The sequence below is a fragment of the Coniosporium apollinis genome (genome assembly GCF_000281105.1).
Source record: "Coniosporium apollinis CBS 100218 chromosome Unknown supercont1.2, whole genome shotgun sequence".
Lineage (NCBI taxonomy): Eukaryota > Fungi > Ascomycota > Dothideomycetes > Coniosporium > Coniosporium apollinis.
The window spans coordinates 574,083-595,409 of NW_006913264.1; the positions used below are offsets into that span (position 1 = coordinate 574,083).

Sequence of the window (21,327 nt, forward strand, 5' to 3'; positions counted from 1 at the left end):
TCGCGGGCTTCCAAACAATTGGCGCCAAATTCAAGTTCGAAGTTCGGTGGGTTCGCTAAGCGGAAAGTGCCGAAGCTCCGGTCGTCAGTCTTCAAGCCCTCGATCACGTGCGTCAACCCTACGTCTCCAGCATGAAGCCAGGCAGATCTGCTCCACAGAGAACAACACAACAACCCACTGGTCTTTCGGGATGGCTTCAGCAGGCGGAGGGTGGGCGCAGCTGCGCCAACAAGCGCGCTCCCTCGAAACTCAAGTATGCGCGCAAAACTCACCCCGATACTTCCTTACGCCGTACTGATCTCCCCAGACAGAGGCCCTCTTCCACACCTACTCCCAATACGCCTCCATGAGCGCCATCCCCCCCACGCCAACTGACGAAGAACAGCGCGCAGAAGCCTCTCTCCACGCCCTCCTCTCCCAGCGCGACACCCTCATCTCGCAGCTCACCCGCCTCCTCGACTCCGAATCCGCGCTCACCTCCTCCGCCCTAAAACAATCCAACCTCGCGCGCCACCGCGAAATCCTGCTCGACCACCGGCGCGAGCTCTCGCGCCTCAAGGGCGCCATCGCCGACGCCCGCAACAGGGCGAACCTGCTCTCGACCGTGCGCTCGGATATCAACGCCTACCGGAGCTCGAACCCGGAGGCGGCGGAGGCGGACTACATGCTGGATGAGCGGCGGCGGATAGACAACAGCCACAACATGGCGGACAGCGTGCTGAGCCAGGCGTATGCGGTGAATGAGAGCTTTGGGCTGCAGCGGGAAACGCTGGCTAGTATCAATCGCAGGATTGTCGGGGCGGCGAGTCAGGTGCCTGGGATCAATAGCTTGATTGGGAGGATTGGGGCGAAGAAGCGGAGGGATGGGATTATCTTGGGGAGTTTTATTGCGTTTTGCTTTCTGATGCTGCTGTATTTTTGGTGAGGTTTAGGGATTGGGCAAATCTGGTGCCTGGGAGTTTTGGAGTCCTTGCAGGAGGGAAGGCATCGCGGATGGGTTTGTTCAGCGTTCTGGAGCCGGAAGATCAAGATGGACATGGACGGTCTGTTTGAGCAATCTTGTTTGTACACTACGGCACATCTAAATCACAGATGGATTACGAAGCACCGGCTGCAACTACCTGCGCTTCCAGCTCTTCCTCAATCGCGGGCAGCCCCTTAACCGGCTTCTTCTTCTGGCCTCCCTGCTTCGCTTCCTCAATCAACTTCTTCAGTCCCTTGACAAGAGACTGCTTCTCCTCCCCCTCCGCCGGTCCACTCCCCGCCCATCTAATCCTACACTCCGGATCCACCAGGTACACATATCCGACCTTACTGTTCAGCAGCCCAATCGTCTCTCTAATACTCTCGCTAATCCCCCTACTCACAATGAAATACCTCCTCCAATCGCCCTTCGGCCGCTGAGCTCTCAGCCGATACTGAAACAACCTCACCAGCGCCAACTTCAGCGCGTTCTCCTCAATATTGATCTCGACCCGCTGCGCCACGTCCTCGTTCCCTTTGAGCGCCTCCTCCAGCTCCGGGTTCTGCGTCTCCCCCACGAACGTGTTCTTCTGGTTCTCCGCCCACGTGCTGCTGAAGATGCTCACAACGCTGACGCGGCCCTCGAGCACCTCCGTCGTGTCCTTGGCCTCGCGCCCAGACGCCAGCGTCGTGCCGCGCAGGTTCGGGAAGAAGAGTGCCGCGTCTCGCTTGAAGATGCGCGGGTTGGCGAGGAAGGATTTGCCCTTGTGGTGGCGCATGTTGCTGAAGTCTCGGAAATACGGCTTCGCGACCTGGCGCGTCCTTTTTGCCCCGTCAGCATTCCATCAAACCTCCCTCTGCCCCCCTCTCACGCCCGTGCTTGGGAAGAATAATGGGCGAGCTTACAGCTCCTTCCGCCTCTCCAGATGCTTCCCCCAATCCACAAACTCCGCCCTCCGCTGCCTCCACGACCGCGCATCCTCCCCGCTATTCTCCCCTCTGCGCGGCGGTTTCGAGAATCCGATCGGGCGGCCCAGCGGCTGGGGCACGAATTCCTCGCCATTCTTTCCCTTCTGTGCCGGGCTTTGCGGCTGTGATGTAAAAGGTCTGGGCGCTGGGGGCGGAGGTTTTACGGCCTCGGCCAGCCGCCGCGGTGCGGTGCGGAAGCTGCGGGATTGGCATTGCAGGCAGGTGTCGGTCGTGCCGAGGGCGACTGAGCGGAGGGAGCGGAGGAGGGAGGTGCTGAGCATTGTGGGTGGTGGTGCTTGTGAGATGGCTTGCCGTTTACATGGCTCTCTGTAGACGGAAGCTTGAAGCTTGGAGCTTGACGGTGATCTTATCTTATCAGTCGCACGTGATGAGACGCCTGGAGAACGCACACAGCATGAATGGAACAGAGCTTATGAGCGTGGAGAGCACCAGCTGATGGTGCTCTTGAGCAAGCGGACGGATGTGGTCAAGGTTCAAAAGCATCGCTGTCACAATATTGTCACATGGTTGCAGAATAATGCGATGAGTGAGAGTTTGTTATATTATGCTGCCGTAGGGACAGAAAGCAAGCTACAACAAAAGCCAAAGCAAAGCAAAGCAAATCAGATCCGGAATGTGCGCGGCTAAGCCAACAACCATGACTTGCTCGCTCGCAACCTGCTCCAAGCAGAGAAGAGTACGCTCGCAATGTGCGCGGCTACGTCCATCATCAAGAGTACGTGCTCGCTCGCTTATACATCCGAGCAGTAAAGGAAAGAAAGGGCCACGAGTCAATCGATCCCGTGAGGGGAGAGACAATCAGAACCGGCCGTAAGGTAAGAGAAAGGTGTAACAGTGTTGAGGCAGTAACAGAAAAAGCGCCGACCAGCATGCACTGCACAGGCAAGCCCGTGCAGAGATACGGTGGTAAAGGGGAAGGAGCAAGAGTCCTGGTGTACCAAAGAAAGAACAAAGAGCAACAACTTTTATGGCATTCCATCACCTCTCCACCACGCTCATGAGAAAGGTCCCGTCAGGAGAACCGTTTAGACTGAAAGACCATGAGCCAGAGCAAGGTTCTTCCACTTCTCCAAGTCTGCCTTTTCAGTCTCGAGGTCTGCAATGCGGCTCTCCAGACTTTGAATGAGTTGGACCTTCCTATCCCTAGAATCACGAGCAGCAAGAGTATTGCGGGCTCGCTTCACGGCAACCTTGTCGTTGGGGTCAACTTGAATCGGTGGAAGAGGGTTCTTCCGGCGACGCGGCTTCACGCCTGAGACAGCCGAGTGGCTCAAGCCGGCTCCAACAGATGACTTCCGCCGGGAGCCGAGGGTGACAACACCAGGCGAGTCGCTGGAGCTGCTGTTCTGTCCAAGAGAGTGATTGCTGGTTGATCGTTCAATAGGAATCGCCTCCTGCTCAAGCTCCGGGAAGAGTGAGCCGGTATAGAATCCAGAGTTGGTGAGATCATTGTCGTGGAACAGAGCAGGCGAGGGTTCATAGCTGAGGTCTAGAAAGGGGGACTCAACATCCGGAGAGGTGAGGTTGGTGAACGCAGTAGATGGGGGCGCAGACATCAGCGGGTCTGCAAAGATATCCTTGGGGGAGATTGTCTGGGTCGATGTCGACGCCGGCGTAGGCTGGTTAACGGAGGTGAACTGCGCAGCCGACAGCCCCCGATCCCAGAAGGAATCGAAGAGGCCGTCGTGCTGCCCAGATGCGGCCATGTCGCCGCCTAGGCCCTCGAAGGCGACGTTGATATCTAGAGCACGTATGAGCTTTAAGAGTTCACGCGACCGTGGAGAGGTGCGAGAGTATTCACCAGAATCCATCATGTTGGTATCGACGTTAAACTGCTGCTGATTTATGCTGCCCGTACTATTGCTATGGAAGAGTGGAACCGGTGGGCGAAATGGACGAGCGGCCGGAGATTGTTGAAGTCCTACTGCGGATTGGGGTGCCGAGTTGGCGTAGACGTGCGGCGATTGGTTAAACGTAGGACGAGGGCGAGGCACGCTCTGTCGACGAGGTAGGCTGGAGGCCTGCGTCGGCTGGTCGTAGAGGAGGAAGTCCTGTTGCAGTGTTCCGAAGGGTTGTGATGTCGGTGTGAGCCTTGAGGCCGGTGGAGCTGGTGATGGGTGCCATGTTGATTGTTGGGTAGCCGTGGTGGACGACGGGTAGTCGAACAGGGTGTCGAGGGCTGAACCGAAGATGCGCGAAGCACTTGAGTTCAGAGATCCTAGAAGGAGCTCTGGTGTTTGAGTGGGGTTTATAGCTGAAAAAGCTTGTGAATCTATTTTGTCGGTTGACAAAGTAAGGAAGTTGGAAGACTAGGAGGCAGCCATTTCCTGTGACTGTCTCTGTGTGTGTTGTTTGTGAAAGTGATGTGTGGGTGGAGGAAAGAAGAAAGGAAGCCTGAGGTGGATATCGCTCTCTGATAAACGCGAGGTGGGAGGCCCGCGGTGATTTCGGGTTAAGCGAGTGAGTCACACTTGTGCAGATGCCCAGCCGGCGCTTGTGGGTTTGGAGAGCTAGCGCTGAGTTTATGCAGTCAGCCTTGAGGTGTGGGAGCAAGTAGCGGCTCGTGATTGGTCACATCGCCCTCAGCCCTTGACCAACGGCTCGAGGGGTTGTTTCAATTCCTCGACCCTCACCGAGGGGAGTTTCAACACCATTAAGCTTGGTAAGAATAGTTCAAAGGTGCGCTTTCACATGCCCTCGTTGCCGTGAAACTCTGCTACGTTGTATCCCCAATCTATCGCGGCAGTGAAGCCTGAAGTGCTCGCGGACGAGAGGCAGCGGCAGGAAAAGGGCAGTGCTCGCTAGTGCCCGCACTTGGAGACACCGCCTTCCCCCACCCCGGTCTCCACGCCCTTCGCAGCACAAAAGCAGCCTTGGCGCAATCAGGCATCAGCAATACGACTTACGGCAGGCCAGAGTGACAAGTCTGGCAATGATGCAAAATGCGACACCGCAATGGCACAGGTGACCAGTCGGCGTCGCCGCAGCTCGTGACGCTCGTGAATGCCCCAAGAGGCATCGCGGTCCTGATCAAGCCGGTATTCGTACGAGCGGCAGCTTTCGGGCGCGAAACGAGAGGATGAACCTCAATTTCTGGCGCGCTCGTGAAAGGACCTACTCTCGTTTACCTTGCCAATTGGCCCGGGTCAGAAACGATTGCCAACTACCGAAGTTCATTGCTACGACATGGCCGTAGGAAAGCGTAGGTACCATCGTGATTGTTGTGTGAATAAAGTTGTCGCACAAGATTCCCCGGATCTTCAGATCAGCATTTTCACGTGATACCACATCGAACATGGAAATCTTGGCATCAACAACGACGATATTGACCGTTACCGCGACTCTCTTCTGCCCTTCCCTAAGCCATCGTGAGATCCTCCCAGTACGCGAATCTCACCCGAGATGTCTTCCTCCGCCGCCCAACCCGGCGGCCAAACCATCGACCTAGCAGCCCTCTCCGTCCAGCAGCTCAGCCAACTGAAGAAGCAACTCGACTCCGAGCTCGAGCACCTAACCACCTCCTTCCAGTCGCTGTCCCGCGCCCAGGCAAAGTTCAAAGACTGCTTGAAATCCATCTCGGACGGCCTGACCGCCAAGAAAGCCGGTACTTCCCCCATGCCACTGCTCCGCTCCCTTCCCCCTGCCTCCAGGAACCAAAGAACCCTTGAAAGATGCTGACACCTGCACTCCTCCAGACTCGCCTATCCTCGTCCCGCTAACGCCCTCCCTCTATGTCCCCGGCCGCCTCATGGATGTCAGCACGGTGCTGGTGGACGTAGGGACGGGATTCTACGTCGAGAAGAGCACGGCCGACGCGCAGGACTTCTACAAGCGGAAGATTGAGGATCTGGGCCGGAACCTGAAGGAGCTGGAGGCGATTGTGCAGGGCAAGGGGAAGAATCTGAGTGTCGTCGAGGAGGGTGAGTTGCATGTTTTGTTTTCCTTTGATCTCCAGGGAGGACCAGGAAGGGCAAGGGAGGGTGGGCCGTTGGAGTTGGAGACTTGGGACGTGTGGGAGGTTGCCATGGCGGGAGTTGGTGCTCGAACAGATGGCTAACTTCGGCTCTGTGTAGTGATACGGCAGAAGGTACTGGCTGGCAATGCGGGCGCGGCTGCGGGCGGCAGCACGGCTACGGCAGCAGCTGCTTGACCGGCACGCGTGCAGTCATTGTCATCGGGCTGTGTGTCACAATGTAGAGCTCAGGTGGTGTTTCCGACTGCGGACATCTACAGTCATGAGCACCGCTGCTGGTACAGGGGAAGCCGTGGTACTGGTGCTCCGGTGCAACTGCTCGCGAATCACTAAGCCGAAAGCACGGTGGGCGAAGAGGAACACTGGTCATCACCGAAAACATCTGGACGGTAGTGGTCAGTTTAAATAAGCTTTTAATTGAGACTACCTATGTGTGTCTGAGCCAACGAGCAGGGTCCCGGAAGAAGCGCTCCGAAGAAGCATATCCAGAGAGCACATTATGGGCAGCAGTAAACAAAAGAAAAAGCCTGCCGTCCTCCGTCCTCCGTCCTCCATAGAAACTTTTAGCAACTTTCCAGGTATGATAGAGACAAGAAAAAAGCCAGCAGATAGTGTCATTGAGCGAGCTTATCGAGATGAGCCGATAGTCCCTCTAATGGTGTATCATGTACCCCAATGATGGATTCGTGATGTGTGAGTTGAGTTCCGGTCAAGCTTCATAGTGGACTAGCAACAACTGTGTCAGTGCTGCGCGAGCTGATAGCAAGACCTGGGTAACAAACTAGACAAAGAGACATACGAGAGATGTTTGGTGCGTGCGTGAGTTTCATCACTCGGCCTTCCCGACCATCAACTCCTCGAGTTTCTTCAGCTTCTCCATCAGCTTCTGGAATCCGGTTCCGTCTTCACTATTACCCTCCCCATATCCGTTGCTTGGGAAGAACTTGGGCATAGCCTTAGCCCATGGCACCTCTTGGCCTATTTTGAGCTTGCTATGAGCTTGGAGCTCCACGTCCCAGTCACTATGCCAAACGCACACGCTCCAGCGCGGCTCACAGATCTGAGCCTCCGGTTGTGACAGTTGTGTCACCCCGTTCTGGCGTGGTATGAGATTGACCGTACTGATCTTCGCCACTTCGCAGATATAGGCGCTACCCTTGAGACAGAAGCGCCATGCAGTTTTTTGCTCTACGGACTGGATCGGGACCGTAGACGGGACACCTTTTCGACCAAAGGTGATATACTGGTGGTTCTCACCGAACTTGTGCGCCAATTTGGCGTCTAGCTTCACGCTCCAGTCGGCAAACGCAAAGTCAGCATAATGCTTCGGCAGCTGTGTCTTTTCGACACCCTGGGTTGTAGTCAACCCGAGATGCCAAGCAGTACCACTGACCAACCGTTAGCCGCCATCGAACTCCTAAGAAACGAAAATCTTGATGATATATCAACAACAGACGGGTGACTTACTGTTCGAGGTCGACAGTGCTCGCATCTAGTAGTAGCGTAGGTTCTTTTTTGCCGCGCTCAATCTTTGACCAGCGCATGGGAGTAGTCCCGTAATTCCCCGCCTCTTCCTTGAAATCCACTTGCAGGCGTAGATCACCTGAACCGTCCGGAGACTTGATAATGAACAATCCAGAGAAAACAGGCTTGACGTCTTGAAGCTGGGATGCCGTAGGATCTTCGGGGCAGAGCAAATGGCTCCCGTTCTTCACTAGGCATTCAAGGATGTGTTGCTCGATGCGTGGATGACCGAGCCTGGGAATTCGTTAGCTTAGCACAGTCATCGAGCTCAGCGGCCACTTACTCTTGGGTGACGAAGCTTTCCACCTCCGGATTCTGGACAATTTCCGCAAATTCGCTGAGAGGATAGATGTACTGATCGTTCTTGTTCTCTGGCTTAGGGTACTTCGTCAAAACAGGGGTACCCAGCTTGATGCGTAGCTGCAGATTGCCTCGGAAATGCCGCAATTCTTGCAAAGCCCAGGCAACCTCTTCCTCAAAGTGTCCAATGACAATCTGATGGTCCTGAAAGTCTTCCGCCGACAATGCTGATCCTACGCTGGAATTATCCGCAAGAGAGGAAAGAACGGAGAATCTTGAGTTCGAACCACAGTTCTTCTCATGCTGGGTTTCAGCACCCAAAGGCCTAAGCTTTGGAAACCTTCCGAGAGGTTCCGGATTGACGAAGCGGCCTGCGACTTTGGGTCCTCCATACGGAAGCAGCTGGACTTCGCGAGGCAGTTCTTCTTTAAGAGGCATAAGAAAGATGGTCCTGGCGGGTTCGAAGTTTCGAGCCAGCACCTGCTCGCAGGTAACCTTGAGGCGCTGGAGTGCATTCTCGACCAGCTCTTCCGTTGCTCCCAGAAGTGTTAAAGACTTTGAGCCTTTCTCTAGGATGATGAAGCACTGACAGTCTATCCTTATGGGGTCCAATGCCTCAAGGTTGCTTCCAAGAACCTGTTCAGGACGGAAAGAGACCTTCTTCTCCGGCCACGGAAAGACTGCGGTTGACATGGACTGTAGACCCTCGGGTGGTTCCTGCCGAAACATCTCCTTTCTAGCCTCGAGGCGGATTTGCTTCTTGATCTTTAGCTTTGTGGCCTCGGTCACGGCCCCCGTTTTGGCCCACTCCTGCTTACTCCTTCCTGGATACGCTGCGGTCATCCACTTTTCAATCTCCTGGATGGCGATCTTAGCTTGCTCGGCAGTGCCTCGAATATCGAGGTACACGGTGTTTCCGTCCATTCCCTTCTCGATGTGAGTACCAGTGGCTGTCGCAATCTCAGCAAGATTTGAGTACACACTCTGCTGGCGCAGTTCGGCGATATTGATCTTAAGTGTTGAGAAAGGGTTGATGTTACGTGGGAGCGGGTATCTTGCGGCCGGCTTCTCTCTGGCGCGATACGCAGCCATGCCCGCATTGTCGGGCTCAGCTATAGGCTTAGGGCTCCGTTGCCTTCTCGAACCTTCTGCCCGCCGTCCCTTTGCAAGAGTAGCGTACCGGTTCATTGAAGGGTTCGGCACTTCGCGTGCTGTGTTTCTAAGGTCGGAAGCAGCACGATAATGAGACTGGCCTACTGGAGCGGTTTGGCGATCTGTGCTGGCAGTCGTGGTCATGACTGGATTTGGACGAGATCCACTGCTCGCGGAGCGATCAGCAGCACGTTGTCCGGAAGGAGCTTTGGCCGGTGAAACCCACGCGCCTTTAGATCCTTTGCGTGTTTTGGGAGCAGAAGCCCACGAATTCTTCGAAGCCTGAGGGCGGGGCTTTGAACTGAAGCTGGCAGGCTGTGGTCCGCTCCGTTTGCCTGCGTATGCCCTGCTCAGACCAGGCTGGGCGGCAGGACGACCGTTGTCTGAAAGACTACTTGGGGTCATCTCTGGCGGAGTCGGGCGGAGAATCGGCGCAGGTACAGTTTTGGCCGGCGAGATCGAGTTTGTAGAAGCCATGGCATTGGCTGACGGAGAAGGAATTGGCAATGGCGAGAGGAGTGGATCGCGTGTCGCAGCAGTGGTCATGGGCGGACTTGATACGGACCCAGAACTGTTCATAGAATGGACGCCACTGCCTAGTGGAGTTATTAGAGGTGAGATGGGGATTTCGGTACATGCGTCAACCGGTGCCGGGCGAGTGCTCTCCTTAATAGGAAAGTAGTGCTTCATGCTTCGTTCCGCTGCTCCCTGTTGCTCCTTCTTGGTCTTGAACTTCCGGTGCGGTGAAGTAGTCTTCACGAAGCTTGCCTCGGCGTTCGGTACTTTATCGTCGAGACGCACTGAAGCTTGGCTGGATGATGGCCTTGAGAAATATTGTGGAGTTCCCTCGGCCTTCGCTTCGGCTTGGCTGCTACGACGCTCAGTCACAGGGCTGAACATGAGTAGATCTTCTAGATCATGCGACATGGTGACAGGTGCCGGGACGTAGCTGGCGTTGTCGTCGAAGCTTTCGAGATCGATCAGAGGCGGAGTCGTGGCGCCAACTTTGTGATCGATATGGGTTGCTAGGTTGGCAGCATTGAGGCTGCTAGAAGATCCGTTCATAACGGACTGACTCGCGGAGCTGCTCAGAGGCGGGAATCCGTCATCCTTGAATTTTGGAGATGTGAAGGTGTCCCAGTCTGCGAAGGAATCAGTAAGATGAACAAAGTTCCTGTAGATCTTCAATTGCATTGACAAAAGCTGGGATAATGAAGAAGCAATGGAGTGAGGTCCCGTGATCGGAAAGAACGTACCTAACTGGTCTAGGCCCCATTGACTGCAAAACATGTCTTGTTAGCTCTCAGATGTCTTCTCAACGTGCGACAAGTCCTCACTCACTGAGCCATGATGCAAATCTTGACAAGTTCGGCAAGTGGTGTGGTGTACAGGCTGAGGTGGCGAATAACCTCTGAGTCTGACGTCGACGTGATGCGACGAGAGGCAAAGATGTGAAGGCTGTGAAAACTACGACTGGTGTCGCTCCATCAAGATGATGCGCTGTGAGATGATTGAGGTGTAAGGCAGGTAGAACACAAACTGACAAACACCAGTGAGTGCGCGTGTGCAGGTTTGACTTTGTCAGACGGGACGGTGCAACGGCAAAAGAAACCAGCACGAGTCACTTTGAACCGGGTGACGCAGTCTCAGTCAAGCGGTCTCAGTCAATGAAGAATGGTCGCAGGTGTTTTGAGATAAAAGAATTGTTGTCTTCGAGTGAAGTGGCGAGGACGTGGTTGAGGTGAAGGTGACGGTGAAGGTCAAGTGAGAGATAAGAGATGAACGTTGGCAGAGGGATAGCAGGAGCGACACCTGCACTTCGTGGGAAGGAGAACAGTGAACGACTGCCTTCTGTGAGTTTCTTATCACAAACGGAAATAATCGTCAATAAGCATTTGTTCTGCGGGCACGTTGTTGTCTCGGCCGGTTTTTGTGCTGCTTTAGCTTGCCTGCAGCGCTGCCATATACCTTAAGCTTTCAGGCTGTCATATGTATATACGATCAAAAAACTTCAGGCCCCCGAAATGAAAGACAGTAGTGCGATCAGTCCTGAAAGGCTACATGCTCACGAGACGCAAGCCGGCCGTGCGGCTTCGGACACGATGCTGGTGCCCATCGCGCTCTACCGCTGCGTCTAGGCGACATCAAGCCTCGCTGTCCGTTTGAGCGGTCAACAGGTGATGATAAGGATGTCCTGTGAGCGAACCGGGATCGATGAGGTTGACATTCCCATCGTGCACTGGTCAGTCGTTTGCAGGTGGCTTCTCGTGCTACACTGACAGTGGACGCGTTTCTACGCGAATGAGCCCCTCGATCCATCGCAGCATATACCACGATGCCATCTGCAAACTTCTGACCGGATGTGAGAGGGGGATGCGAATCAAAAGTATTGGAAGGGAGATATGGATATTTATGAGGTGGTTGAGATCCCGTCTATTTGGATCAGGCAGATCCCTGCAGTTTGTAGAAGACCACCAATCATGGATCAGGAAACTTGGTTACCTACCTACTACAGGTGATCTTACTCTTTCATGGAAGGCATCTCCATGAAGGTATTATCAGTGAAGGCATCATCATCCATACAAGATACGTCGTTTCATTGGAAAGCTGTTCAGCAATACTAGATAAGTAGTTCAATACACGAATAATGCAACCATCATAGCAATCAAGCTCGCGGGCCTTCAGGCCTACAGACTGACTCGGATCCACCTAGAGCTAATCATTCAGCAAGTCTCGGATGGCTACAGGCCCGCATAGCAGCAATACTCCGCCATACCCGAACACGACAGCAGGAAAATAGAACCCTTCACTAGGACCGTGAGTCCGTTGTGGCCGAGATGGTGAGTATATCTCCCAGGAGTTTCCGAGGATCATCAATGACGTCCGCTTTGAGGAAGTCCCGCGCAATTTGCTCCTGGAGTTGTTGTCAGCACTAGAGCTAGAGACGTCATAAGCTACACGGGGTCGTACCGCTTCTTCAAGCTCCGCAGCCTCAGCCTCCGGCATCGCCGCACATGCTGCCACCAGGTCCTCGCCTCTGGCAGACAGCAAGATGAGCTCTTCGGCGCGTCTGACTATCTCTGGACTGATACCGTTCATGGCCGCACAGCTGTTGCCACTCATTAGCATCTGTTATCGCCGGTACCGCAGGACTGACTGCTCACCAAGTGCCCAAGCTGGACATGCTGCGCCCCTTCTCAAGATTATACAAGTACGTGACCTGATCTCCAACCTCCGCAGCCTCTTTGTTCAGCCGCACCTGCATGTGAGCGAAGCCCAGGCGGGGCGAAGGCTTCAGGTGTCCGCTTTCGAAGATCTCGTAGAAATGCGTGGCGCCGAGGACTTTCGGGCAGTCATCGCCCAAGCCAAGCAGGTACTCAAAGACGCCGCAAGCGAGACCGGCTCCGTCACTCGACTCAGTTCCCTTCCCGAACTCGTCGATGACCAGCAGGCTTCGATGGGTGGCCAAGCTCAGGGCTAGCGAGACTTGTTGCAAATCTATCATGAACGCGCTCTGGATCCTAGAGACGGATTCTCGTGTTGCGATACGAGTCAGAATCTTGTCGGTCACTCCGATTTTGGCGCTTTCCGCGGGCACGAAGCTTCCCACGTGAGCCATATACACGATAAGGGCGACTTGCTTCAAGTATACGCTCTTGCCGGAGTAGTTTGGGCCGGTCATCAGCAGCATGCTAGGACCGTTTGGAGTTTGAGAGGCTGTTATAGCTGCAGAACTTTCCGGCTCCGCCGTCTGGGATGAAAACTCCATATTGATGTCCTGCGGTACTTGTGAGCCTTGTCCGCCGACAAGGAAGGTATCGTTAGGAACGTAAGTAGGTACTGTTAATTCTTGCAGCGGATGACGGCCACCTTTGATCCTGATGATGTTCTCTTCTGTCATTCGAGGCCTGACAAATTTGTGGTGCTTTGCACCTTGTGTAAGCGCAAGCAGACTGTCAAGCTCGCCACAAGTATCCGAGACTGTAGTTAGCAGATCTTCATACTCCAGGATCGCTTGAGCAAGCTCATGTATGATCTCGATCTCCTTGTCACAGATCAGTCCATAAATATCGCCAAAACGCTCGTCCATTTCCTGCATCTGCGGGCTCTTGTAGTAGACCGTGGCTCCTGTGGTGAATATACGCTCCCATAATGTACCGGCATAGACACCTTGACCGGTCTGCTCATCGACTGGGACTGCAATCAGGAAACCGATCTGAGGGAAAAAGATGACATTCAGCTGAGCGTCGGGCGGCAAAGCGTTTGGCGGCAATTTGCTTGCAATGGATCTTGCCGCTTCTGAAAGCAGGTTTTCGATGCCGTCGTATACTTGCTTCAAATTGTCCAGCTCGTCGTTAACGCCACGAAGAACCACAGTCCGCTGCTGCTCGGCGGACTCGTCGAAGTCAACCACTTCGCTGATCTTCCGTCCGATTTGAGCGAGGTGGTAACCGTCGAACTTCTCCAGGACCTATGAAGCATCAGTATCGGTCTTACATTTCTGAAAGAGTAGTCGATTGAAACCTTATTGCGTATGGCAAGCCTGTCGGCACCAACGACGTCTTGAAACGTGTCGCGGATCTTTAAAGCGTGAAAGACGAACTAGTGACACATAGCTGTTAGACCACTAGAGCAATCTAAAAACGAAGCAACAGCAGTTGACGAAGATAGTGCAATACCTGACGGATGCTTGACCATGCTCCCTTTGCCACACCGCCGCCTCTCCCCGAGCCGCCACTTATGCCTTTCCGCAGGTTGATCATTACTAGCCTGATGTTCTTGATAGATCTCAAATTCTTCACCAGAGCATCCAGAGCTGTTGCGTTCTCTGGCTGGAAAAAGACACTAATCGTGTCAAGGCGCTCGTTGATCACCTGGAGATTGAGACTAGGTCGAAGAAAATACTGTCGTAGCAAGTACCTTCCTTGCGGAGTGCAAGCGAGGAAGTGGAAGAGACCATAGATGGAGAGTCCCTCTTTCGAGCCGGAATTTGCTTTGATGGGACCTTGATTGTGAGCATGGGGGTGCATTTCAGGTTGCATGATTTGCAGCGAGAGGAGCGTGTCGGCATTGATGAACCTATCGCTTGTCAGTACATGAGATAGACAAGACTCAGGTCAGGACGGGTATTGCAGTGGACAAAAGAAACCCACAAACTTACATTGAGCCGCTGAGGGTGAACATCTCAACTGTCGACACGCGGAAGAACGCGCCAGCATCTCGGTCTCCAGGCAGATACGTAGCTGCTCGTCTGCGCTGCAGATAGGAAAGAACGGCACCAGCGCAGCCGACCTACCCGTCAGTCAGTCATTGCTGGGCGCATAAGGGATATGTGTAGACAGGATTTACCGTCAGCCGGCTCTCCACGTCAATCCATCCAGAGAGTCTCAGCAGTTGTCCTTGACGACCAGCAAAGCCATCACCATCTGCTTCATAGCCTTCAGCCGGTAGCACGTCGCCTGGGGTCACATAAGTGATTTGCGGCCCATCCTCATATCCAATCTTGAGGTTCAAGAGCTTGTTCTTCGCTGACTCGTATGCGAACTCGCTCGATGGTCGCACCTCAAGGAGGTAGGACAGGTTAAACCGATCATCTTGTGGTCCGCTGTCAGCTACTGCATCAGATGCCGTGGCTTGGTCTACTCACTGTCACCAGCCACCGAACCTCTACTCCTCAGCTCCGGGTCTAGGCGGTCAATGACTGCGTCGTCTACTCTCGTCGAGACGAGGATGATGGTGGGATCGATGTAGAGCTTGACTGCCATGCTGTCAGAGTCACACTTAGAAAAGGTGGATGAGTATTTACGAGCATCAACCACTTCCACACCCCCCAGCTGCACATCTTCCATGAAGTAGAGCTTCCCTTCATGCGCGACATAGTACGAGCAGCCCACTGTTCCGCGGCCTTTGATGTCGATCGCGCACACGATCTCGTCCAACGCTTCAGCATCAGCGTCTTCTTCGTCTTCAGCTCCATCGGGCGCTGTTTCTCCGACTGTGGAAGCAGGAGCGGATTCAGTGACGTGTGCACGCTGAGGCGCGGCGATCCGAACTCTATGACGAGCAGCTCGCGGTGCTTGAGGCGGCTGTGAACCTCTCGGTGTGGATGTGCGAGATACTGAAGCGCGCGAGACGGAACTCTGTCGACTGCGACTTGATTGCGACGAAGTCTTGGGTTGAGCCCGAGCCTTCTTCGATGGAACTCTGAACGGCGCCATCGTAGATGCGACAAGTTGAGGTGGAGAAGCGAGGTGACCTCCGTTGAAGTTAAGGTGGATATGCTTCAAAAACCGGTAATGCACTATCGTGACACGCGAAACAATGATCACAAGAAGTGAGAAAGCCAAAGATCGGAGATTGATTATACGATGTAATGTACATGTTTGGTACAGTTAAGGTATATAGTCTTACATGCTGTGGGGAGTCCTACCTTGTACCTCATCACAAGAGCCGAGAGATAACCCCATACAACGCCTACAATGCTCGCTCATAAACAGATGAAATGACACACATTATGCTTTTTACCGTCAAGAGCGCCTGCGCCCACACGCTTTCGCCAACTCCGCCGTATGAATGCTACAACGCCGTCGCAGACTAATGAGCAGCAGCCCGGATCTGCAAACCCTCCTTATCCGCCTTAACCTCGACAACAGCCGTATCCCCAGTCTTGATCTCGCCCCGGATGATCTTGTCCGCCAGACCGTTACCGATCTGTTTCGAGATGAGCCGGTTGAGAGGTCGAGCGCCAAAGCGCGGATCGTATCCCCGCTCAGCCAGCCATTCTTTGACTTCATCAGATACCTGTAGGGTTATACGGCGGTCATCAAGCCTGGCTTGCAGCTCCTTCAGCCGGATATCCACAATGTCTCGCAGAGCCTCTCTCGACAACCTCCTGAAAATGATGAACTCGTCGATGCGGTTAAGGAATTCCGGTGGATACGCGCTGGCCACGGTGTCCATTACTGACTTCTTGACTGCAGGCGAGATCTCTCCGCTGTCCTTGCTGACCTGATGGCTGTGCAGATAGTCATCACCGACGATGATGTCGGCACCTAGATTCGAGGTCAGAACAATAATGGTGTTGCGGAAATCAACTCTGTGCCCTTGTGAGTCGGTCAAGAATCCCTCATCGAGGACCTGTAAAAGCAGCGCCGATATGTCGCGATGAGCCTTCTCAAACTCATCAAACAACAGCACGGCGTAAGGCTTTCGCCGCACCGCTTCCGTCAACTGTCCAGCGTCTTCATATCCGACGTAGCCAGCCGGGCTACCAATAAGCCGGCTGACGGTGTGCTTCTCCTGAAACTCGCTCATGTCGAACCGCACGACGGCTTGCTCCGTAGAGAAGAGGAAGCTGGCCATCTTCTTGCAGAGCTCAGTCTTACCGACACCGGTGGGCCCGAGGAACATGAAGCTCGCCAAGGGACGGTTCTCGCCGCTCAGGCCTGCGCGCTGCATGCGCACCGCGTTTGCAACAGCGGTCAAAGCCTCGTCCTGTCCGCGAATGCTCTGGCGAAGAGTGTCTTCCATATGGATCAGCTTCTCCACCTCGCCGGCCATGAGCTTGGTAACAGGTATGCCTGTAGTACGGCTGACCACATTGGCAATGTCATCTGCAGTGACCGAATCATGAAGTAAGCTGTCCGATGGCTTTCCGGCAGCGGAAGAATCCTCCCTGGGCAGTTTCTGCTCGAGAGCGGGAATAGTCGAGTAGCGTAATTCGCCGGCTTTGGCGAAGTTGCCTTCTCGCTGAGCTTGCTCTAGCTCGTGCCTTGCTTTCTCCAGGTTCTCCTTGACATTCTTGAGCTCCTCGATCTCAGCCCGCTCCTTCTCCCACTTCTCGGTCAACGTCGCTACCTCAGCTTGTTTAGCCTTTAGCGTCTCCTCCAGCTTCTCACGACGCTCTTTGCTTGCGATGTCGGTCTCCTTCCGTAGCGATTCAAGTTCGATTTGGATCGTCATGATCTGGCGGTCGAGCTGCTGTATGGCGTCCGGCTTGCTCTCCTGCTGCAAACGGAGAGCGCTCGCCGCTTCATCAACGAGATCGATGGCCTTGTCCGGCAGAAAACGATCAGTGATATACCGGTTGCTGTAGGTGGCAGCAGCTACAAGCGCACCATCGGTAATCCGTACGCCATGATGGACCTCGTATTTTTCCTTGATTCCCCGTAGGATTGAGATGGTGTCCTGGACTGAAGGCTCACCGACGAGGATAGGCTGAAATCTTCGTGCAAGCGCGACATCCTTCTCGATCAGCCTGTACTCGGCAAGAGTAGTCGCACCGCAGCATTGGAGCTCTCCTCGTGAAAGCGCCGGCTTCAGCAGATTGCTTGCGTCGATGCTGCCTTCTGCCTTGCCTAACCCCAGGAGTGTATGCAGCTCGTCCACGAAGAGTATGACACCGCCTTTTGCTTCCTCGACCTCCTTCAACACCTTCTTCAGCCGTTCTTCGAAATCACCTCTGAACTTGGCTCCCGCAATAAGTTGTCCCAAATCCAGCGAGATGACGCGTTTGTTCTTGATAGACTCCGGGACGTCGCCTCTGACTATCCGTTGCGCCAGGCCTTCGAGGATTGCAGTCTTGCCTGTGCCGGCAGAGCCTATGAGTACTGGGTTGTTCTTCGTTCTCCGCGACAATATTTGTATCGTCCGATGTATTTCTTGATCCCGTCCTATAACGGGATCAAGCTTCCCAGCCTTTGCGCGCGCCGTCAGGTCAACACCGTACTGTTCCAGCGCAGGCTTCTGCTCCTCCCCGCCCAAGTTCATGCGATGTGTTCCGCCTGGTGGATGCGGTCGGCCATTTGCGTAAAAGCGTATAGCTCCTACAGCCGAGCGGGCTACACTCTGTGATATCTGTGGTTGGAATAACGCCGGACGCGCTGCTAAGGGTGATAGTGTGCTGCGAGGCCGAGCAGCTGCGTGGAGAGATGAGGCAACGCGCCTCGAGGCGGTTCGTGTCCTAGATGACAACATGTTCTGTGCGATCCAAGGTTAGCAGAACACGAAGAATGCTCGGCCGGATGGCCAGCAAGAAGCTGTCCAATATATCATGATGGCGGACGTAACTATTCGCAAAGCGGCATCATCGAATCATCTCGCGCTTTCGATGGATGGCGATAGCTCGGAGCTATGGCTTCGGAGGACGGTGTTGTTCCATCTCCGGATCGTGCCAAGTGTTTCGACTCTGGCTCGAAAATTATCTGTTCGCGACGAATTGACTCCGCAACACCGCACAAAAGATACCCCCTCCGTCGCCTGTCCCTTCAAGCTACCAACACACACCCCTCTACACACGCTTCCAAAATGGGTTTCACAGACTTGGTCACCGGCGCTGGGCTCACCAGTAAGAGTTCAGAGCATCGCTGCCGACGGAGCTGCGACTGACTCGGCCCACAGTGCTCAACAACTGGCTGAAGACGAGGAGCTACATCGTCGGGTAAGCCCACCTTGATGACTCTATTCGAGCAAAACTCCTCACACTCCTCACTCAATGATGACTCTTCGTCCGTGTTGCTGAGGCGGCTTAAGACCCCGCCAGATGCTTAAATACGTCGCGCTTGTCGCACCTCTGATTCCTCTTCATATTCATAAATACTCGAAACGGATTGCTTGATGCAGCATGAACTAATCATGCTCTAGCTACACGCCCTCCCAGGCCGACGTCAAGTGCTTCCAGCAGCTCAAGGAACAGCCCGCAGTCGAGGATTACCCCTACGCCTACCGCTGGTACAAGCATATCGCCAGCTTCTCGTCAGAGTTCGACTCGCTACCGGGCGACCCTACCAAGTCACACACCGCATATGGACCGGAGTCCAGCGAGCTCACTGTGAATCCTGCCAAGGCGCCTGATGCCGCCGAGGAGGAGGGTGACGATGAGGACGTGGACCTCTTCGGCAGTGATGACGAGGAGGAGGATGCTGAGGCCGCGAGAGTCAGGGAAGAGCGGCTGGCGGAGTACAAGAAGAAGAAGGAGGGCAAAACCAAGCCGGCTGCTAAATCAGTCGTGACTATGGATGTCAAGCCATGGGGTATGTCTATCCTTTCCACTGAGGTTTTGTATCGCAGACCAAGAACACTAACATTTCTTAGACGATGAGACGGATATGGCAGAGCTGGAGAAGAACGCCCGCGCCATTGAGAAGGATGGTCTGGTCTGGGGTAAATCTCAGTTTGTGGCGATTGGCTACGGTATCAAGAAGCTGCAGATCAACTTGGTTATCGAGGACGACAAGATCTCCTTGGACGAGCTCCAGGAGCAGATCGCTGAGGATGAGGACCACGTGCAGTCCACCGACATTGTTGCCATGCAGAAGCTGTAGATGACTGAGGGATACCAGCTCCTCATCTCTGGTTGCCGTGTGTGCGCCCTGCAGAAAACTTCATAGCGCTATGATTGATGAACCGTGGTGGAAGAGGGTTATGGGTTACGTGCCATGAGCATTCTAAACACGATAGACCAAAATCACCGTTTGGAGTCGCGATGGATAAGCTATGCACTGCGGATCCTCTGGATCACACATCGCAAGGGTTTCATATGCAGATGAATTGTCGTGAGCCTCTCCAACATGGTTTTGGTGGATCACAATTCGCTTGGCAACCACGCGAGATCCGACATCAAATGCATCACCACCTCAAGCCCAATCACACAAGCCCCCAGCCCACCACACACACACACCAACAATGGCGCTCCTCTCCAAAGCCCTCAACGCAATCGGTCTACTCCTCCTCGCGCACGCGTACGTCTCAGAACTCTCCCCTAGTCCTTTACCGCCCCTTCCCAAACGCCCGAATCAACCGTTCAAACGCGCGGTACCCAGCTAACTTCCCAACCCACAGCGTCTACTCCGCCCACGAACACTCCGCGCTCCACGCCGGCGCGCCCTCCACCTCCCAGGCTCCCTCAACAACAGCAGCACTACCCCTAGACATCACGCTCGAGACGCTCACCTCCGTCTTCCTCGTCTGCGCGGGCCTCGTGCTGGGCAGCCCGGCGCTGAGGCCCATACAGTGGAGCGAGTGGGCCGGTGAGGTGGAGCAGGAGGAGGGGAGGCAGAGACAGGGGAGGGGAAAGGCGGGCATGAAGGAGGGTGAGGGCGTGGGGAATCCGTTTAGGATGCTGGAGGAGCGGCCGGGATTTGTGGATGTCAGGGTGAGTCGGTGTGGCTAGCTGTAGTTGGGGGGAGGGTGAGGCTTTGGAGCGCAGTGGGCTGACGTGTGGTGGTGTAGGCTAAGAGGAAGGAGTTTGCGGATTGGGTCAGGGAAGGCGGGTCGAGATAGGATGGGGCTGGTTACGATGGGCAAAGGCGTTTCGGTAGGTATTGCACGGCTTTGGTTTGCCTGCGAGATTGCTAATAGGTCATACAGCACGAAGCGACAAAATTGAAGATAGAGTTATACATGAATTGTTCTGAGCCATGCCCGCACGGGCGAGCGCCTGTCCGTCTTGTTTCATACGCTCTACTTCCTGCGCGCATCATTGGAACACAATACATCCACAGAGCTAAGCACAGGCTTCCACGTCTCTACTCTTGGGGTGTGCCTTCCACACATCTCACGCAAAGCCGTACTGGCCGACAGTCCACCACACCGTCCGCTTCAAGCCTTCTGCAGCGTCCCGCCAACCTGGCACTGCGCTGGTCCACAGCTCATGCCAGCCACACCACTCTCCTTCTCCTCCATCACATCAACTCCCGAGTCCTTCCTGCCTTTCCTCACTGAGATTCCACTGACCCACCAGACAGCCGCACACACGATCTCGACCACAGTCTCCACCTCCCGCTCGTCCTGCGGCGCATACACCATCATGAACTCCTTCGGCACGAACCTCCTAAACCAGCCTCCCCTTGCCAACGGATGGCGTTCTCCCCATCCGCTCTCCAACACGATCGCTGCGTCAGCAGGGTGCAGCACGATGTGCATACTTCCGTCGCTGGGGTGCGCGTGGCAGACCTCGCCGCGGCAGGTGTTGGTGACGGTAGACAAGCTGAAGAGACCTGTGCCGTGCTTCTCAAAGCAAGATGTGCCTTCTTGCAGCTGGTAGCGTGGGTCCGCGGCTAATTGACGCAGTGCTTCCGACAGCTTGGCGAAGGTGTCTGCGGAGATCTTCTGCGTCGTTTGGCGCTGGGGGGCGATGCCGGCGACTGAAGGGCGAGGAGCATGGCGGTGGGGCAGGTCGGTGAGATAGCCTTTCTGTGGCCGAAAGTGAGGGGGGATGCGTGGTGGGGTGTAGGGATCCCGTATGGCGAAGAGACCCAGGAATTTGACTTTCAGGTAGCCGGGGATGGTGGTGGGAGTGCCGCCCGGGCCGAGGGCTTTGAAGGCTTGGTAGTCTCGATAGAGGAAGTAGACAGCAGCTACTAGAGTGAAGGCTGCCAGGGTACGGCCTAGAGGTGAGCTGAGTGCCATGATGACTTGCTCCAGTG

General features: G+C 54.8%; 9 protein-coding genes across 9 annotated transcripts; 4 read left to right on the forward strand and 5 right to left on the reverse strand.

Moving 5' to 3' along the window:
- Window positions 1–190: 190 nt before the first annotated feature.
- On the forward strand, window positions 191–925 carry W97_00572 (uncharacterized protein; the record flags this gene model as incomplete). Its single annotated transcript, XM_007778485.1, has 2 exons — window positions 191–253; window positions 308–925. The coding sequence occupies 2 exons, from the start codon at window positions 191–193 to the stop codon at window positions 923–925; spliced, it is 681 nt and encodes a 226-aa protein (XP_007776675.1).
- A 172-nt stretch (window positions 926–1,097) lies between these two features.
- On the reverse strand, window positions 1,098–2,213 carry W97_00573 (uncharacterized protein; the record flags this gene model as incomplete). The annotated part of the gene is made up of 2 exons (XM_007778486.1): window positions 1,098–1,785; window positions 1,870–2,213. The coding sequence occupies 2 exons, from the start codon at window positions 2,211–2,213 to the stop codon at window positions 1,098–1,100; spliced, it is 1,032 nt and encodes a 343-aa protein (XP_007776676.1).
- A 765-nt stretch (window positions 2,214–2,978) lies between these two features.
- On the reverse strand, window positions 2,979–3,764 carry W97_00574 (uncharacterized protein; the record flags this gene model as incomplete). Its single annotated transcript, XM_007778487.1, has 1 exon — window positions 2,979–3,764. One exon carries the CDS (start codon window positions 3,762–3,764, stop codon window positions 2,979–2,981), a length of 786 nt encoding a protein of 261 aa, XP_007776677.1.
- A 1,591-nt stretch (window positions 3,765–5,355) lies between these two features.
- Window positions 5,356–6,010, forward strand: W97_00575 (uncharacterized protein; the record flags this gene model as incomplete). The annotated part of the gene is made up of 2 exons (XM_007778488.1): window positions 5,356–5,557; window positions 5,649–6,010. 2 exons carry the CDS (start codon window positions 5,356–5,358, stop codon window positions 6,008–6,010), a joined length of 564 nt encoding a protein of 187 aa, XP_007776678.1.
- Window positions 6,011–6,755: 745 nt separating this feature from the next.
- On the reverse strand, window positions 6,756–10,251 carry W97_00576 (uncharacterized protein; the record flags this gene model as incomplete). The annotated part of the gene is made up of 5 exons (XM_007778489.1): window positions 6,756–7,314; window positions 7,394–7,684; window positions 7,734–10,044; window positions 10,159–10,181; window positions 10,244–10,251. 5 exons carry the CDS (start codon window positions 10,249–10,251, stop codon window positions 6,756–6,758), a joined length of 3,192 nt encoding a protein of 1,063 aa, XP_007776679.1.
- A 1,460-nt stretch (window positions 10,252–11,711) lies between these two features.
- Window positions 11,712–17,671, reverse strand: W97_00577 (uncharacterized protein; the record flags this gene model as incomplete). Its single annotated transcript, XM_007778490.1, has 11 exons — window positions 11,712–11,816; window positions 11,873–12,011; window positions 12,067–12,644; window positions 12,690–13,373; window positions 13,427–13,504; window positions 13,582–13,981; window positions 14,064–14,194; window positions 14,252–14,496; window positions 14,550–14,660; window positions 14,709–14,897; window positions 15,526–17,671. 11 exons carry the CDS (start codon window positions 17,669–17,671, stop codon window positions 11,712–11,714), a joined length of 4,806 nt encoding a protein of 1,601 aa, XP_007776680.1.
- Window positions 17,672–18,208: 537 nt separating this feature from the next.
- On the forward strand, window positions 18,209–19,224 carry W97_00578 (uncharacterized protein; the record flags this gene model as incomplete). The annotated part of the gene is made up of 4 exons (XM_007778491.1): window positions 18,209–18,248; window positions 18,302–18,341; window positions 18,545–18,933; window positions 18,995–19,224. The coding sequence occupies 4 exons, from the start codon at window positions 18,209–18,211 to the stop codon at window positions 19,222–19,224; spliced, it is 699 nt and encodes a 232-aa protein (XP_007776681.1).
- A 361-nt stretch (window positions 19,225–19,585) lies between these two features.
- On the forward strand, window positions 19,586–20,182 carry W97_00579 (uncharacterized protein; the record flags this gene model as incomplete). The annotated part of the gene is made up of 3 exons (XM_007778492.1): window positions 19,586–19,641; window positions 19,742–20,054; window positions 20,132–20,182. 3 exons carry the CDS (start codon window positions 19,586–19,588, stop codon window positions 20,180–20,182), a joined length of 420 nt encoding a protein of 139 aa, XP_007776682.1.
- Window positions 20,183–20,500: 318 nt separating this feature from the next.
- Window positions 20,501–21,310, reverse strand: W97_00580 (uncharacterized protein; the record flags this gene model as incomplete). Its single annotated transcript, XM_007778493.1, has 1 exon — window positions 20,501–21,310. The coding sequence occupies one exon, from the start codon at window positions 21,308–21,310 to the stop codon at window positions 20,501–20,503; it is 810 nt and encodes a 269-aa protein (XP_007776683.1).
- Between the last annotated feature and the right edge of the window lie 17 nt (window positions 21,311–21,327).